Source organism: Mauremys reevesii, linkage group 1 (genome assembly GCF_016161935.1).
Source record: "Mauremys reevesii isolate NIE-2019 linkage group 1, ASM1616193v1, whole genome shotgun sequence".
NCBI classification, from domain to species: domain Eukaryota; kingdom Metazoa; phylum Chordata; order Testudines; family Geoemydidae; genus Mauremys; species Mauremys reevesii.
Genome location: NC_052623.1, coordinates 294,136,230 through 294,151,887, shown reverse-complemented (window position 1 = coordinate 294,151,887; position 15,658 = coordinate 294,136,230). Strand labels below are relative to the sequence as shown.

Below are 15,658 nucleotides of genomic sequence, written 5' to 3'. Positions count from 1 at the left end.
ACTCTCCTCATCAGAAGCATGAGGTTTTGGAAAGATTACCGGTAAATGAATAGGTTGATTCATGTGAAATTCAGAAATGATGTTAGGGATCAATTTTGGGTGGAGGTGAAGTGAAACCTCCTTATGAAATGTGGTATATGGCGGATCTGCCATAAGCACTCCCTGTTCATCCATTCTTCTGGCTGATGTGATGTTGGCTAGCAAGGTGACCTTCATGGAGAGGTAGGACATGGGGCAGGTGGTTAGCAATTCAAAGGGAGGTCTGGCAAGTACTGAAAGAACAAGATTGCACTGTTAGTGTCACCACTGGTGGGAAAGTTTTAATGAAGCCCTTCAGGAATCTGTTGCTGGATGAGTAAAAATAGCATAGCCTTCAACTGAAGGATGGAAGGTGCTGATTGCTGCTAGTGGGCTTACAATGAGCTAATGGAAAGGCTTGATGTTTTGAGAATGAGTAGGTAGTCTAAAATAACATAGATTTGGGGCATAATTGGTTCTGTTGCATACAAATAGAGAAACATCTCCATTTTGCCAGCCAGCATTTCCTGGTGGAGTCCTTTTTGTTTTGATTGAGAATAGACTCGAAGGCCTGTGAACATGAACACTGTAAGTTTGATGCCCATCCCAATACCAAGCTTTGAAATGAAGAGGGCATGGGTTGGTATGTCTGATCTCACCATTCTCTTGAGTCACTAGATCTGGGAAACTAATGTGATGCCAATTTTTTAAAAAAGGTTCAAGAGGTGATCCTGGCAATTACAGACTAGTAAACCTAACTTCAGTACTAGGCAAATTGGTTGAAACTTGTTCATCTGGGAGGCGAACTGGTCCCAGATGAATTGGTAGTGCTCCTGTTCTAGCAGAAATCTGAGAAACATTCTGCAGGACAGGTGAATGTATATATGAAAGTAAGCATATTTTATGTTGAGAGGTGCAGATCATGTGCCCTCCTCCAGAGAGGGGATAATCGATGCCAATATGACCATGCAGAATTTTGATTTTTGAATACAGCCATTCAGTTGATGTAGACTGAGAATTGGTCTCCATCATCTGTTTTTCTTGGGAACTAAGAAATATGGGGAGTAAAAGACTTCAGGAACAGACCGTGTTTACATAGATATGCCTAGGTACGCAACATGGTGGATTATTTGCCAAAATTATCACGTTTGGCTGGTGGTGTGTTACAAATCACTTTAATATTGAGTGTGGGGTAATTAAATGTTGTTATCCTTATTGGATGAGGAAAGAGCAGCAGAACTGTACTTAGCCTGCCCTGACTGAGGGGGGTCACCCTAAACTGAATCTTATTTGGTAAGCAGGGTGTTGGGATAATTAAAAGTAAGAAATACAAAATGGAGTCTGTTGACATGTGACTTCAGGATTCAATCCTTGTTTACCTCAGGGACACTGACTCAGAGCTAGCCCCAACTGGTTAGAACTGGATTTTCCCACCTTTGGGCTCCAGACAGTCCATCTGTTTTCTCGCCCAAATCCCTGAAGGTTCTATTACCTTAGATTTACCTCACACTAATTTGGCATTGCCATTTGGAACGGTCCACTTTTTCCCACCTTGACATCCATAAAGGACTGACTCCTCTGCGAATGAAGCCACTTTCCATCTGAGCGGCTTCAGATGGATCTCATCGTGGTTCCAACTATATCGACGAGAGTGACACCTATCGAGAAGACTTTCAACACCTACCTTATCCTGCTGTTCCGTCTCCAGAGGGCTTCTCTTCCACGAGATCACCATTCATCCGTTGGACTCCTCAGAGTTCCTCCTTGATGGCTTTCCACTAGCTCGATAATAGGGTCCTGAGCATCACCACCGCACAACCCAGCACCTAGACTGAGTAGAAAGACATCTATTTTGTTATAGGGTATTTGGCCAAGGGAGGGATTTATCTGGGTCTGGGCTTCATGCCCCACTGAAGTCAGTCACTATTGTTATTGTCATTGGTTCTAGAACTGTTTGCATTTGTGGTTTTCTTCCCCTTCTCTGTTAGTTGTATTTTTATCCCTCATACATATCTCTTTGTTATTACTTACCTGTCTCCTCTTCATTTTACACTACACCATACCTGGGGTATTGGTCCACTGGGTGATCAGATACCAGAGTGGGTCGTATCTGCACTTCTGAGTAAAAGGGGTATCCATTTTCTTTCCCTCTACCACACCTGATTTATTTTAAGGGTTACCTTTTTCCTGCTTTGAGGCAACAAGGGGGTAGGGATGTCAAATACTAGTGAAAGGGGGAGGTGAGAACAGGCGTTCCTACCTGGTGATGTGGACTCTGCCTAAAGAGTCTTAGACACCATTTGATCTTCTCCTCTCCAGCATTTAATGAGAGGGCTAATTAGACTCAATTGAGAGTCATTTTTTTCTGTTCAGTGATAAGCAAAACAAGGAGCTAAGCCTTAGCCCTGATGTTGGGATAATGGTGAAAGGAAAAGACACTGCAGAGGTTGTACCGGCAAAGAGGTTCCCTGCTACCCAGTTAAATCACTAAGAGCTGAAATCACTACAGACCTGGGTTAAGTGTGGAACCTCAGAACATAGAATCGCAGAAGTGGCAGTGAGCGTCCAATGGCAGCAGCACAGAAAAGCAGTGACAGCAAGCGACCAGTGGCAGCACAGAAAAGCAGCAGCAGTAGCAGCAAACAGCCAGTTGCTGAGGTGCGCAGTGACCACAGAGACATTTCTCAATGCCCCTTCTGGGGTGGGAGGTGAACCCTTGCAAACACACCTCTGAACCTGGGGTCTTCGCTAACCAAGGACAGCCAACTGTGAGTGGGGTACAACAGAGGGAGAGAGGAGTGATATGTTAAAGGGACGTTAGTTCGTCAGACTTTCCCACCAAAATGAGTGGCAATCACTGTGTGAAAGCTGGCAACTCTAGACTGCTACCAGTCAGTTGCGAATCAGTTTCGAGTTGGAAAATCCACCCTTGGGGCTGCGATGATGCAAGTGCACAGAGCCATTAATTGCCCCTTGCTACGAAGGACTGCAACTCTCGGTAATGTGCAGGAAATACTTGATGGCTTTGAGGCAACGGGATTCCTTAACTGTGATGGGGCAATAGATGGAATGCATATCCCAATTTTGGCCCAAGACCATCTTGCGATGGAGTACCTCAATCAAAAGGGCTACTTCCCTGTGGTGTTGCAGGTGCTGGTGGATCACTGGGGCTGTTTCACTGAGATCAATGTGGGAGGGTGAGGGAAGGCACATTTTTTGGAACACTGGACTGATAGCAAGCTGTGTGCTGCGACTTTCTTTCCAGACCAAAAGATTCAAATGGGGGATGTGGCAATGACCATAGTGATCCTGGTAGACCCTGCCTACCCCTTGCTCCCGTGGCTCATGAAGCCTTACACCGGGAATTTAGACAGCAGCAAGGAATGCTTCAGCAGGTGCAGAATCACTGATGAATGTGACTTTGGCTGATTAGAAGGTTGCTGGCACTGCCCATTTGGCAGGTTAGACCTCAGTGAGGAAAATATTCCAAGGGTCATTGCAGCCTGCTGTACTAACTCTGCATAACATTTGTGAAGCAAAGGGGGAAAAGGAGCACTGAGGTAGATCAGCTGAGGGAGGCATTGAAGGAGCATTTTGACAAAGATTCCCAAGAATGTGTCTTTATGTGATGCATTCAGACAGGCAATATTTACTTGCCACCTTAAATGACCCCTGTAGTACTTGCTTCCTGAGTGTTAATTGCACTGAGCAAATATTCCTGCCTATAGCCACTGTGTTTGAATGTTAGCACCAACTAACATGTGTATGACACAAATGAAGACCCATTTTATTTCAAAGACTAAAATGTAATAACAGGACAAAACACATTTTTTTTGTCAAACAGGGGACATGTTATGACTTGGTTATGACTCTCACAGCTGACTGTAACTCCAGCTTTCATTGTGAAACCAGTTCCTAGGGATAAAATGCACGGGGTACTGAAAGGGACCAGGAACATGCAAGGAATGTGGTGCAGGAATTTGGAGAGGGCATGGAACAGAGTTCTGTATTGCCTGCAGGGTGAGTCATGCATGGGTGTGTTCAGACTGCAGCGAAATGAGGGACCTGAGCATATGTCTGGTCCTCCAGCAGCTTTATCATCCACTCCTGCCCCTGTATCCTTTCCAAGCTATCCAGCCTGAGTTTTTCTTTTATAGTCTTCCTCCACGCTCTTGTTTCACTATGTGCTACATCTGTTGACTTTAGCACTTTGTGAAATGTACTCCTCCTGTTTCGCCATCTTATCTGATGAAGGCGCTCTGCCAGTGTGGAGGAGTAGGTCCTCAAGGGCACATATGCAGAAGCCAAAGAAACAATGAGCAGAGACAATATTGCGAGTTCACTCACAGCCATGATCACAAGTTACACACACTTCTTTCTCACTGTCCCTTTGCTAGCACACAGCTCAGCGAGAGCCTGAAATATGGTGAGATTGGCAGGGGAGGGTGGTTTCTGAAGTGGGAATCGGCAAGAAGGAACAAAGGGTCTGGGTGCTTTGTGAAGAGGGTCACTGCATGCACCTAGGGAGAGTGTTCTGAATATTGGCACCCTTTTCCACAGGCTGGGGTAATCGAACCCAATATCTCACTCCTGAGGGTAACCCAGGATGCAAGGGTGCATCGCCTGCATGCTGTGGCTTCAGAGCGGGTTCATATGCTGCTCTGGTCCCTGAAGAAATAATTGCCAGTTGGTGCGGCAAAGTTTCCTACAGTGAGGGGAGAAACAAGGCAGCTCTGCCAAGGAACCTTTAGCAGAGGATTGCAGAATACCTACAGGAAACTTTCCTAGTTCCTGGGACATCCTGGTGTACAGTAACAAACTTTTCCACTAGGCCATCACTGAGTAGCTGCATAGGCTCATCTATTAATTTCTGGCTCTTATTCCTCCTCTACCATATAACCAAATACATGACAGCTCAATCTCCTCTCACTGTGCAGTATCAAAGCAAAATGTGTGCGACGGGCTGGATCACAGAAATCCCCTTGGGGCTGCCAACTGATGTTCCAAGACTACTTCTGCCCCTGCTTTCTTGCCCTGGTGGCTTGGGACTTCAGTGCCCTGCCTGGTTTGAGCCTGTCAAGGTTTCCTCTCCCACTCTGAACTTTAGGGTACAGATGTGGGGACCTGCATGGACCCTTCTAAGCTTAATTCCTAGCTTAGATCCGGTAACGTTGCCACCAGCCAGAAATCAGTGTCTGGCACACTTTCTGTCCCCCCAAAACCTTCCCTGGGGAACACAGATTCAAACCCCTCGGATCTTAACACAAGGAGAAATTAACCATTCCCCCCTCCTTTCCTCCACCAACTCCTGGTGAGTCCAGACCCAATTCCCTGGATCTTAAAACAAAGAAAAAATCAATTAGGTTCTTAAAAAAGAAAGCTTTTAATTAAAGAAAAAGAAAGGTAAAAATCATCTCTGTAAAATCAGGATGGAAAATACTTTACAGGGTACTTAAGATTTATATAGACCAGAGAAAACCCCCTCTAGCCTCAGGTTCAACGTTACAGCAAACAGAGGTAAAATCCTCTCAGCAAAAAAAGCATTTACAAGTTGAGGAAAACAAAACAAAGCTATCCCGCCTTGCCTGACTGTTACTTACTAGTTTGAAACATGAGAGACTGATTCAGAGAGATTTGGAGAGCCTGGATTGATGTCTGGTCCCTCTCAGTCCCGAGAACGAACAACCCCCAAAACAAAGAGCACAAAACAAAGACTTCCCTCCACCAAGATTTGAAAGTATCTTGTCCCCTTATTGGTCCTCTGGTCAGGTGTCAGCCAGGTTTACTGAGCTTCTTAACCCTTTACAGGAAAAAGAGACATTAACCCTGAACTATCTGTTTATGACAGAGCCAGACCCGCTAGCCTGCTACAAACCCAGGCCCAGGTCTGAATTATGTCCCCTAACAGCTGTAGGCTTAAACTGAAAGCAGCTTAAGAAGTGTTCCTGTCTTTAACACTCAGATGCCCAACTCCCAATGGGGTCCAAACCCCAAATAAATCCGTTTTACCTGTATAAAGCTTATACAGGGTAAACTCATAAATTGTTCGCCCTCTATAACACTGATAGAGAGGTATGCACAGCTGCTTCCCCCCCCATAATACACACTCTGGGTTAATTAATAAGTAAAAAGTGATTTTATTAAATACAGAAAGTAGGATTTAAGTGGTTCCAAGTAATGACAAACAGAACAAAGTTGATTACCAAGTAAAATAAAATAAAACATGCAAGTCTAAGCCTAATACAGTAATAAAACTGAATACAGATAAAATCTCACCCTCAGAGATGTTTCAAAAAGTTTCTTTCACAGACTGGATGCCTCCCTAGTCTGGGCACAATCCTTTCCCATGGTACAGCCCTTGTTCCAGCTCAGGTAGTAGCTAGGGGATTTCTCATGACTGCAGCCTCCTTTGTTCTGTTCCACCCCCTTATATAGCTTTGGCACAATGCAGGAATCTTTTGTCTCTCTAGGTCCCCTCCCCCTCTTCTCAATGGAAAAGCACCAGGGTAAAGATGAATTCCAGTTCAGGTGACATGATCACATGTCACTGTAAGATTTCATTACCCACTTGCCAGCATACACGTGTACAGGAAGACTTACAAGTAAAACAGAGCCATCTACAGACAATTGTCCTGGTTAATGGGAACCATCAAGATTCCAAACCACCATTAATGGCCCACACTTTGCATAATTACAATAGGCCCTCAGAGTTATACTTCATATTTCTAGTTTCAGATACAAGAATAATACATTCATACAAATAGGATGATCACACTCAGTAGATTATAAGCTTTGTAATGATACCTTACAAAAGACCTTTTGCATGAAGCATATTCCAGTGACATTATATTCACACTCATTAGCATATTTTTCATAAAATCATATAGAGTGCAACGTCACAGTGTGCATACCAGAGCTCGCTTCCCCTGCTTCAGACATGCCAGAGCTGGAGTGCTGGGATTTGCTAGTCCCCTCGAGAGTCAAAAACAGAGCCTGACTCGCCGCACCACCAGTCAAGTGTTCCACATCTGCCTCCAACTCCACTTTGTCCTCGGAGCTGACTGTGCTGGCTGCTGCCTCCAGTCCCCACAAAATATCCATGGGGCTCTTGGTGGTCGAGGTGGGGTCACCACCAAGGCTGGCATTCAACTCCATGCAGAAGTGGCATGTCTTCTGTGCTGCATCAGTGTGTCAGTTGGCCACCCTTGCTAACTAGTACCCCTGCCTCAGCTCCTTGATATTAGCACAGCACTGCTGTGTGTCCCTTTCATGCCCCTTCTCCTGCATCCCACTAGCAATCAGCCCAAAGTTCCTAGGCTTGGAACAAAGCTGCGACTGCACAGCCTCCTCTCCCCAGAGTGCCAGCAGATCCAATAGCTCCAGTGTACTCCAGGTTGGAGCATGTCTACTGCAGAAAGTTGGCATGGTCAGCTGGGAAGATGCTGAGTGAACTGTCCATGCCAAGCAAACAGGAAGAAGAATTTCAAAAAAACCCTGGGCCTTTAAACAAGGGAGGGGCGGATGCCTGTGTACCTGGCTGCAGGGCAATAGAATTCAAACTGCTGACCAGGGCATGATGGGCATTGTGGAACACCTCCTGGAGGCCAATTAGGGTGATATAAGCAAGCACAGTGTCTACACTGACACTGCATCGATCTAACTTTGTTACAAAAACCTCTATGCCTCTCAAGGTGGTGTTATTTTGTTGGCGTAGCAGGAGAGTTAAATTGGTGGGAGGAGCATTGTTGTGTGTACACCTCCACTGTTTTCTTGATGAAAGCTGACTTTTGTCGACAAAACTGTGTAGTTTTAGCAGGTTAATTAGTTCCTTCTGAGCCACGTTAACCCCTTCAGGAGTAGTGTGGGGTGAACACCCCATCACATAGAAGAAGTCAGATATCTAGGTCTCTGTACCTTCTTCAGTATGAACAGCAGTTTGTAAGAGTGCTGGTGACAGAATGGTTGAGGGGGCGATCTTGGCCTATACATCTGTTTGTGGTGTTTCCTCTTTGGAGATGGGGCATGAATTACACAGGCAATGAGGGCTGTTCAGGAGACTTTGAGTGAGTGAGTGAGTGAAGGGACTCATCAATTTTTTTTATTGACTAAGTTAGCCTCGTCAAAGGGTAGGTCCTCAATGGTATTTTGTACTTTCCCGGGGGACCCCCAAGAGTGGAGCCAAGGCTCGTGCCTCATGACAATTGCTGTAGCTATCCCTCTCAAAGTGGCATCAGCAGCATCCAGTGCAGCCTGAAGAGAAGTTTTAGCTATCAGTCTGCCCTCATCAATGAGGGCTTTGAAATGGGCACTGTCCTCTTGAAGGAGTTTGTCCTTAAAGTCCAAGAATTTGGAGTAGTTGGTGAAATCATGCTTTGCTAACAGGACCGGGTAGTTAACAATTCGAAACTGAAAGCTGGTAGAAGAAAATACCTTCCTACCTAGGCAGTCAAGGCATTTAGTACCCTTGTCCATGGGTGTTGCCTGGATCTCTTAGTGTCTGCTAACACTACCAGGGAGTTGGGTGCTGTGTGTAAACTGGAACTCCACTCCCTTGATTGGTACAAAATAATGCTTCTCAGCCCTTTTGGGGGTGGGGGCGCAGGAAGCAGGAATATGCCAGACTACCCTGGCTGGTTCCATAATAGCCTCGTTCACTGGAAGGCCAATCCACCTAGGACCAGAAGGCTGCAGAATGTCTAGGAGCCTATGCTGAATATCCTGGACTTCCTTGAGTTGGATCTAGACCTCAGTCACTACCCTCTGCACAGTGGTGAGCTGCAGCCGGTTCGCACCGGATCGCGCGAACCGGTTGTTAAATTTAGAAGCCCCCTTTAGAACCGGTTGTTCCTGGAGGGACAACTAGTTCCAAAAGGGCTTTTAAATTTAACTAAAGCTCTAGCTGCTCCCTACCCTTCCCCCAGCCCCAACTCACCTCACTCCGCCTCCTCTGCTGAAGCTCCTCCGGCTTCTCCTCCCCCTCCCCAGCTTCCCGCGAATCAGCTGTTTGCGCGGGAAGCTGGGAGGGCTGAGAAGCAAGCAGCGCTTCCACCAGGTGAGCTGGGGCCGGGGGTGCCAGCGGGAGGAGGGCTCCAGGCGGCGCGCCGCTCGGCGAGGTCGTAGCGAGACTCTGGGGTCGGGCGGCTGGGCTCCTGCCCCCAGGGTCCAGCTGCGACCTCGGCCGGGCGGCGGTTCCTGCCCGGTTCCTGGCCAGGCAGCGTGGTGGGAGGAGAAGCCGGGGGGAAGCTTCCTGCAGGTGAGCTGGGGCAGGGTGGGGCGCGATGAGGACTCCAGGCGCCGCCCGGCCCTGCTCCAGCCACTGCCCGGCCCCAACTCCGGCCGCACGGCGCGGCTCCGACACTGGCACCGACCCCGGCAGGGGTAAGAGGCCAGGGCCAGGGCCAGGACTGGGGTGGGGGAGGAGGGGTTGGATCGGGCAGAGGTTCTGAGGGGGCAGACAGGGGATGGGGAAGGGGGGGTTGGGTAGACGCCGTGTGGGAGTTCCTGGGGTCTGTTGGGATGGTGGTGGATGGAGTCGGGGCAGTCAGGGGACAGGGAGCGGGGCAAGTTTGGCAGGGGTGGGGTCCTGGGGAGGTAGGGTTGGGGTCTTGGGAAGGAGTGGTCAGGGGACAAGGAGCAGGGCAGGGGGGGTTATGGGTTGTGGTTTCTGAGGGGGGGGGGGAGGACATGGGTGGGGGGTGTACTCACTGGGCGGTTCCCTACCGGGTCTTCGGTGGTGGGTCCTTCAGCCGCCGGAGCCGTGCTGCCGAACACCCAGTAGGGAACCGGTTCCTAAGATTTTGGCAGCTCATCACTGCCTCTGCAGGAGTTCTTGATACTGCCTGTGGTCATCAGGAGGGGATGATGATTATGGAGGGACAATCACCTCATCTGGTGAGGAGGATACTCCCACTGGAACTGTTGGTCCCAGTGGATCTGGCTTGATTTCTTTTCTCTTGTACTCTAACAAAGCTGGTTGATTTTGGCTAGGAGATGGTAGGTGAGATTCATACATGCATCCAGGGTGTCTAGCAGAGATTCCATGGACCCCAATAATACCAGTATGAAGGGTTGACTGGTTGGGTGACCCTATGACATTAGGTACCATCAGTCCCCATGGATATGCATGTCTGGGTGAAGGATGGATCCCAGACCTTTGAGAGTTTTTGTCCAGGCTAGCATCCCTGTGCAGAGGTGATGTTGTGTCCGAAGCCTCTGACTTGGCCAATGAGAAGGTACGTTCCAGTTCAACCAGCAGAGTCGTTGGTACTGGTGAACAAATACTCTAGCTGGATGGGTGGGGGAGCATTCCTATCTGTTCACATTGGCTTCTTTCTCCAGTGTTGTAATGTCCCTAAATAGGGTCATACTTTACTTGTACACAAATTCAATGGGTAAGTGGCTGAAAAAGGAAAGACACAAGAATCAGCTAGTGTTTCCTCAAGTCCACACTGTGGAAAATCTAAATCTAATGATGATGATGGTCCTGGAAAGTCACTTACAAAGAAAAGAAAATATGATGATGATTATATAAAATATGGCTTTACATGCATTGGTGATCAAGAACGTCCAAAACTACTGTGTGTGATTTGTGATGGTGTTCTAGCAAACAGCAGCCTCAAACCTTCTCTACTTCGGCGCCATTTAGAAACCAGGCATCCTGCACACTGCAACAAGCCTGTTGATTTTTTTCAAGCAAAAATTAGCTGAGAGGAAAAGTGACATTACCAGTTTTATATCCAAAGCAAGTACTGATAATGAAAATGCACTTGAAGTGTCATACCGCGTGAGCTATCGAGTAGCAAAAGCATCAGAAGCCCATACCATAGCAAATAGCTTGATCGGTCCATGTATAAAAGTAGTTCATTGCATGCTTCGAGAAAAGGCTGCAAAAAGGATTTACATGGTACCTTTGTCCAATAATACATTGTCACAAAGAATTAATGACATGTCAAATAACGTAGAGACCACAATTGTACAGAGAGTGAAAAATAGTCCATATTATGCTATACAGTTGGATGAATCAACTGATGTAGCTAATCTAGCTATTTTGCTACTGTTTGTACATTATGTGAATGAAAGTCTGGTTGAAGAAGACTTGTTGTTTTGCCAACCATTGGAAAAATGTACAACTGGAGAAGATATCTTCAATCTGACTAATGCATATTTTCAAGAAAAGGAAATAGATTGGTCTCGTTGCCTAAGCATTTTGATGGGGCCACATCAATGATGGGGAAGTATACTGGATTTGTAGCTCGAACAAAAAAGGTTGCATCAAAAGTCTCTTGGACTCATTGCAGCATCCATAGTCAAGCCCTCACAACAAAGCGCATGCCTCAGGGACTGAAGGAAGTGCTGGACAATGCAGTGAAAACGGTGCATTTAATAAAATCAAGGCTAACAAATTCCAGAATATTTCACGTACTTTGTGAAGAAATGGGTAGTATACACAGTTGTCTGTTGACCCATACTGAAGTTAGATGGCTCTCATGGGGCAAAATCCTTGTGCGCTTGTTTGAGCTTAGAACGGAAATCCTAGTTTTTTTCAACAACCACCCTTTCCACCTTGCCAGCTGTATGGAAAATAATGTCTGGCTCCAGAGCCTAGTTTATTTAGCAGATATTTTCTCAAGAATTAATGACCTAAATTTATCTCTTCAAGGTCTCAGTATAACAGTTTTCAATGTGCAAGAGCGAGTTGAATTCATGCTAAAGAAGTTGCAGTTCTGGGAAGGTTGTTTAGAAAACAATCAAACTGAGTGTTTCAGTAATCTTCATGACTTCCTGGCAGAACATAAACTTCAGTTGGATCAGTGCACTAAAACCAGTATAATTGCACACCTAACAGGACTTTGCACAACTTTCAGGGAATACTTTCCAGCTATGTCAGGCGATAATGACTGGATTCACAACCCTTTTGATGATACCACTTTCTCAACACAGATATTGAACACTGAGGAAAAAGAGAAATTGATTGAGATCTCCTGTGATTATGAACTGAAAAGGAGTTTCAAAAATCTATCATTGATCAACTTTTGGCTGAGTTTAAGAAACGAGTACCCCCTTCTGGCAGAAAAAGCTGCTGCAGTTTTGTTACCATTTTCAACAACATACTCATGTGAGAAAGCGTTTTCCCCGTATGCACATCTGAAAACCAAATACAGAAACAGACTTGATGCTGAACTAGACCTGAGACTTTATCTTTCTCCAGTGATTCCGGACTTCCAAGAGCTATGCAGAGCAAAGCAAGCCCATCCATCACACTGAGGAAATTTAAACTTAAATCCCTGGAAATATTCATTTTTAGGAGGGGGTTCATGAGATTTCATAATTTAGTGAAAGGGGTTTGCGGGCTGTTAAAGTTTGGGAACCCTGCTCTAGGTGCAGATTTGAAAGGATATTGTCCTTGTGTTTGCGAGAGTGCCCCTTACTCTTGTGAGAAGCCAAGTAATAGTTGTTTAGACTTAGCTGCTTTGGCCTTCGCTACTGAGCTTGTGCTTGGAGGTGCACTGCCCGCTGACTGAGGCTGTTGTCTGGAGGGCACCTCTCTAGCCCAGGTCCAACTAAGCTCTTATGGCCTCCTCCATGAGATGCTTCTTTAGTCGGAGCCATCGTCCCTCATGGGTTCAGGGAGGGAAGGACTGACAAATGCTGTACCTGACAGAGATGTGACCCTCCCCAAGGCAATAAAGGCAACACTGGAGCTCATCACCCATGGAGAAAGAATGAAGGCAGGAAATTCAGTTCTTTAACCCTGGCTCTGGGCATGGTCTTTGCAGAGAAAAGCTCCGAGGATGGGAGAACTACATTACACTAACTAGACTAAACCTCACCACTAAGAATAATAAAAGAAACGATTTAGAATATATAGGTCATGAGGAATAAACACAGAGGTCACTTCAGAGGCAGAGGATTCCCACTCAGGCCATGCAGCACTAGAACGGAACCGGAGCAGCATCGCTCTGCATGGTCCCCACACTCCAGAGGGGTAAAACCCTGGTATGTGAGGTAGGGAGGCAGAGACACGCGCATGCGGGGTTAGCGGTGATGTGTGGGAGACAGGCAATGCCCCTGCATGTGGGATTGGGTAGGGGGAGCGCTTCACCCCCAGGGACATCTCCAGCGGCGGCGGCACCGGCCGCGTCCCCACCCGCAGGCGGCCCAGCGGTGCGCCAGCAGCGGCGGGGAGAGCGCGAGGTCAGGGCAACCTCTCGCTCCGGAAGGCAACCCTGCCCCTCGTTCGCCATATCCGCGTTTCTCTGGCGCCACGAGGCGCGCTGTCCGGGGCGCATGCGCCGGCCGCTTGGCCCTGGGGCTCGCGAGAGGCGGGGGCCCGAGGTTGTTGTGGAGCTGTGGGAAGCACGTGAAGCGCGCAACGTCATCATAAACACTAGTAGGGAAAATGGCGGCTCCTGCGAGCAGTAAGGTAACGGGGGAAGGGAACGGCTGTTGCCCGCCGGCTGGAGCGGCGGGGCGCGGCCTGTGCTGACGGGAGCGCCCGGCCCGGCCCGGCTCTGGTGCTGCCGCGTGTCTGTTGGTCTGTCCTAGGCTGGGGGTGGGGGAGCGAGGCCCGGCCCGGCCCGGCCCCTCGTACTGCTGGGGTGTATTGCTCCTTAGCCCTGGCGGGGCGGGGGGCAGGGGAGATCCCTTTTGTGGCTGCGGGGGGGGGGGTGTGTGTCTCCCCAGGCCGTGGCGCCCTGTAGCGCGGGAAGAGGCCGGGAACCCTGCGCTTGGTCGTGGGGGAAAGAGAGGTGCTTGGTAACAGCGCCCTTCTTCGCCTCTGCTCGCCCCCCCGCCCCCCTGAGGAGCTGGTGACATCGGGTGCCTGGCCCCGACAAGCGGTGTCTGTCTGTCTTGCCCGGGCCCACCAGCCGGTCGTGCTGCAGTCCCAGCGTTCCCCCAGTGCTGGGGGCGGCGAGTTGTTGTTCGGCCCTTCGTTTGGCGGAGGCAGCTTGGCTCCAGTGTGTTTCCGTGGAGAATACCAGGCTGCTGGTCAGTTGGTGGCTGTTTAAAATCGTAGCGCTTTTGTGAAGAAGTGGAGTTGTCCCATTGTCCTTGGCCATGGTGTTTAGCAGCCACCCTCTTTGCCAGGGTGGGTTGGGTTTCAGTGGAGTGACTGTATCTATCTTTTGATACTTTGGGATGTATGGTCTGTAAATAGAAGGTATTTTAACGTAAATCTAATGATTGTGTTAATGTAAATATCTGTGTTCATTGAACCTTTGATTCATGGTTGAGCCCTGCATGGGACTATTTTTTTTTTTAATTCCATCCCTCTCCGCAATTCCAACTTTCACCTGCTCCTGCATTGTTTCTTGCATTTTTATCCCACTCCCACCTGCAAAAACCTTAGATCCTGCAAATCCCGCAAGAGAGACAGATACCCCCATGCTACTAAAAAACAAACAAAAAAACCCATGGTCAATTAATATATACATAATTAGAATTCAGACACAATTTTTATGTGCTAAACTGACGAGAGATTTAGCGTTTTCCAGCAAATTACCATGGTCTGGTTGTGGTGGGTTTTTTTGTTTGTTTGTTTTTTTGCTCACTTGATCCCACCCACAACAAAGTACCTTTTACCTACTCTTGCTATTATGGCAGCAGGTCCTGTGGGACCTACAGGATCCAAGTCCCATTGCAGGGCTGTAATTCCTTGGTTGTCTTTGAGTGTAGCACCATGATTTAACAAAGAGAAATTCTGGAATTTAACTCTAATGTGAATCTTGGTTTGCATTCATTTGAGGGGATTAAAAAAAATTGGATCCAAGTTGTCCTTCAACAAGTTTTTTATTGTCCAACAAAAAATTCTGCCTATCACAATTCTTTGTGTTCAGAATGCTTTTTAAAAAACAAGTTACATTCGTATGTTCCACCCTTGAGAACCAGCTACTGGGGTGTGTACCTGAAAATCCGAGGTATGTTGGCTCACTGGTGCACATCACCAAAGTCTGAAAATAAAGAATGGTGTCCTACTTCAGTCTCCTTGTAAATGTCAGAACATGGCAGTTTCAATGATATTGCTCTTACCTCAAGAGAACACATATAATTAGCGAAGTGTACCCTTCTCAGAGGGCATTGAGTAGTCCATCTAGCTGAGTGGAGTTAGAGGAAGAATTTAGCAAAGAGAGCTAGGTAATAGATTGCTGTCCTGGTGTTAGATAGAGGCTACAAGGAAACTAATGCAGGAGACCATTTTTCATTGTTAGTTACAAGCTGGATGAGGTGAACTGTCAGTTCACTCAGAATTGTTAAACTATCAATTTAAAAATATGTTGCAAACAAATTTCTTTAATGCTAGACATATTAGACCTGCATTTTTTAAGAAGCCTGTTTACTTGTTACTGAGTTTTGTTTACTTCTTTGCATTTTTCATGAGTTGAACAAAAATCAACTAAGTCAGTTGTTTATGTTTTTAAGAAGTATAACTTTCAGATTCCTAGTGCTGCAATGTTTGTTTCAAAGGCTGCAGGTAATATTTGTTTTGAAGGAGCTATATTCATTGAAAAATGTATTGGGTTGTTTTTACAAAAAATAGATTTTGGGTGAAATTTTAAATTGTGTCCATTACAGGCCAGCAATTTATTGGATGATCAACATTAGAGTTACTCTTCATTACTAGGTGTCTGTGCCTCTTCCA

The 15,658-nt window shown here is 47.0% G+C and overlaps 1 protein-coding gene across 4 annotated transcripts in view; it reads left to right on the top strand.

Annotated features, from left to right (window-relative positions):
* The window catches only part of TBC1D15 (TBC1 domain family member 15), a 113,057-nt gene that overhangs the window by 21,566 nt on the left and 75,833 nt on the right, over positions 1–15,658 (top strand). Inside the window, exon 1 of one of the 4 annotated variants that reach the window (XM_039499798.1) lies at positions 13,286–13,441. The exons of 1 other annotated variant lie outside the window; for it this stretch is intronic. In XM_039499798.1, the coding sequence (XP_039355732.1) occupies positions 13,418–13,441 (24 nt within the window). In that variant the 5' untranslated portion in view covers positions 13,286–13,417. Of the gene's footprint in view, positions 1–13,285; positions 13,442–13,474; positions 13,533–13,988; positions 14,008–15,658 lie in introns of those variants that run through there. 2 more of the 4 variants (XM_039499811.1, XM_039499807.1) reach the window with 2 other exon arrangements.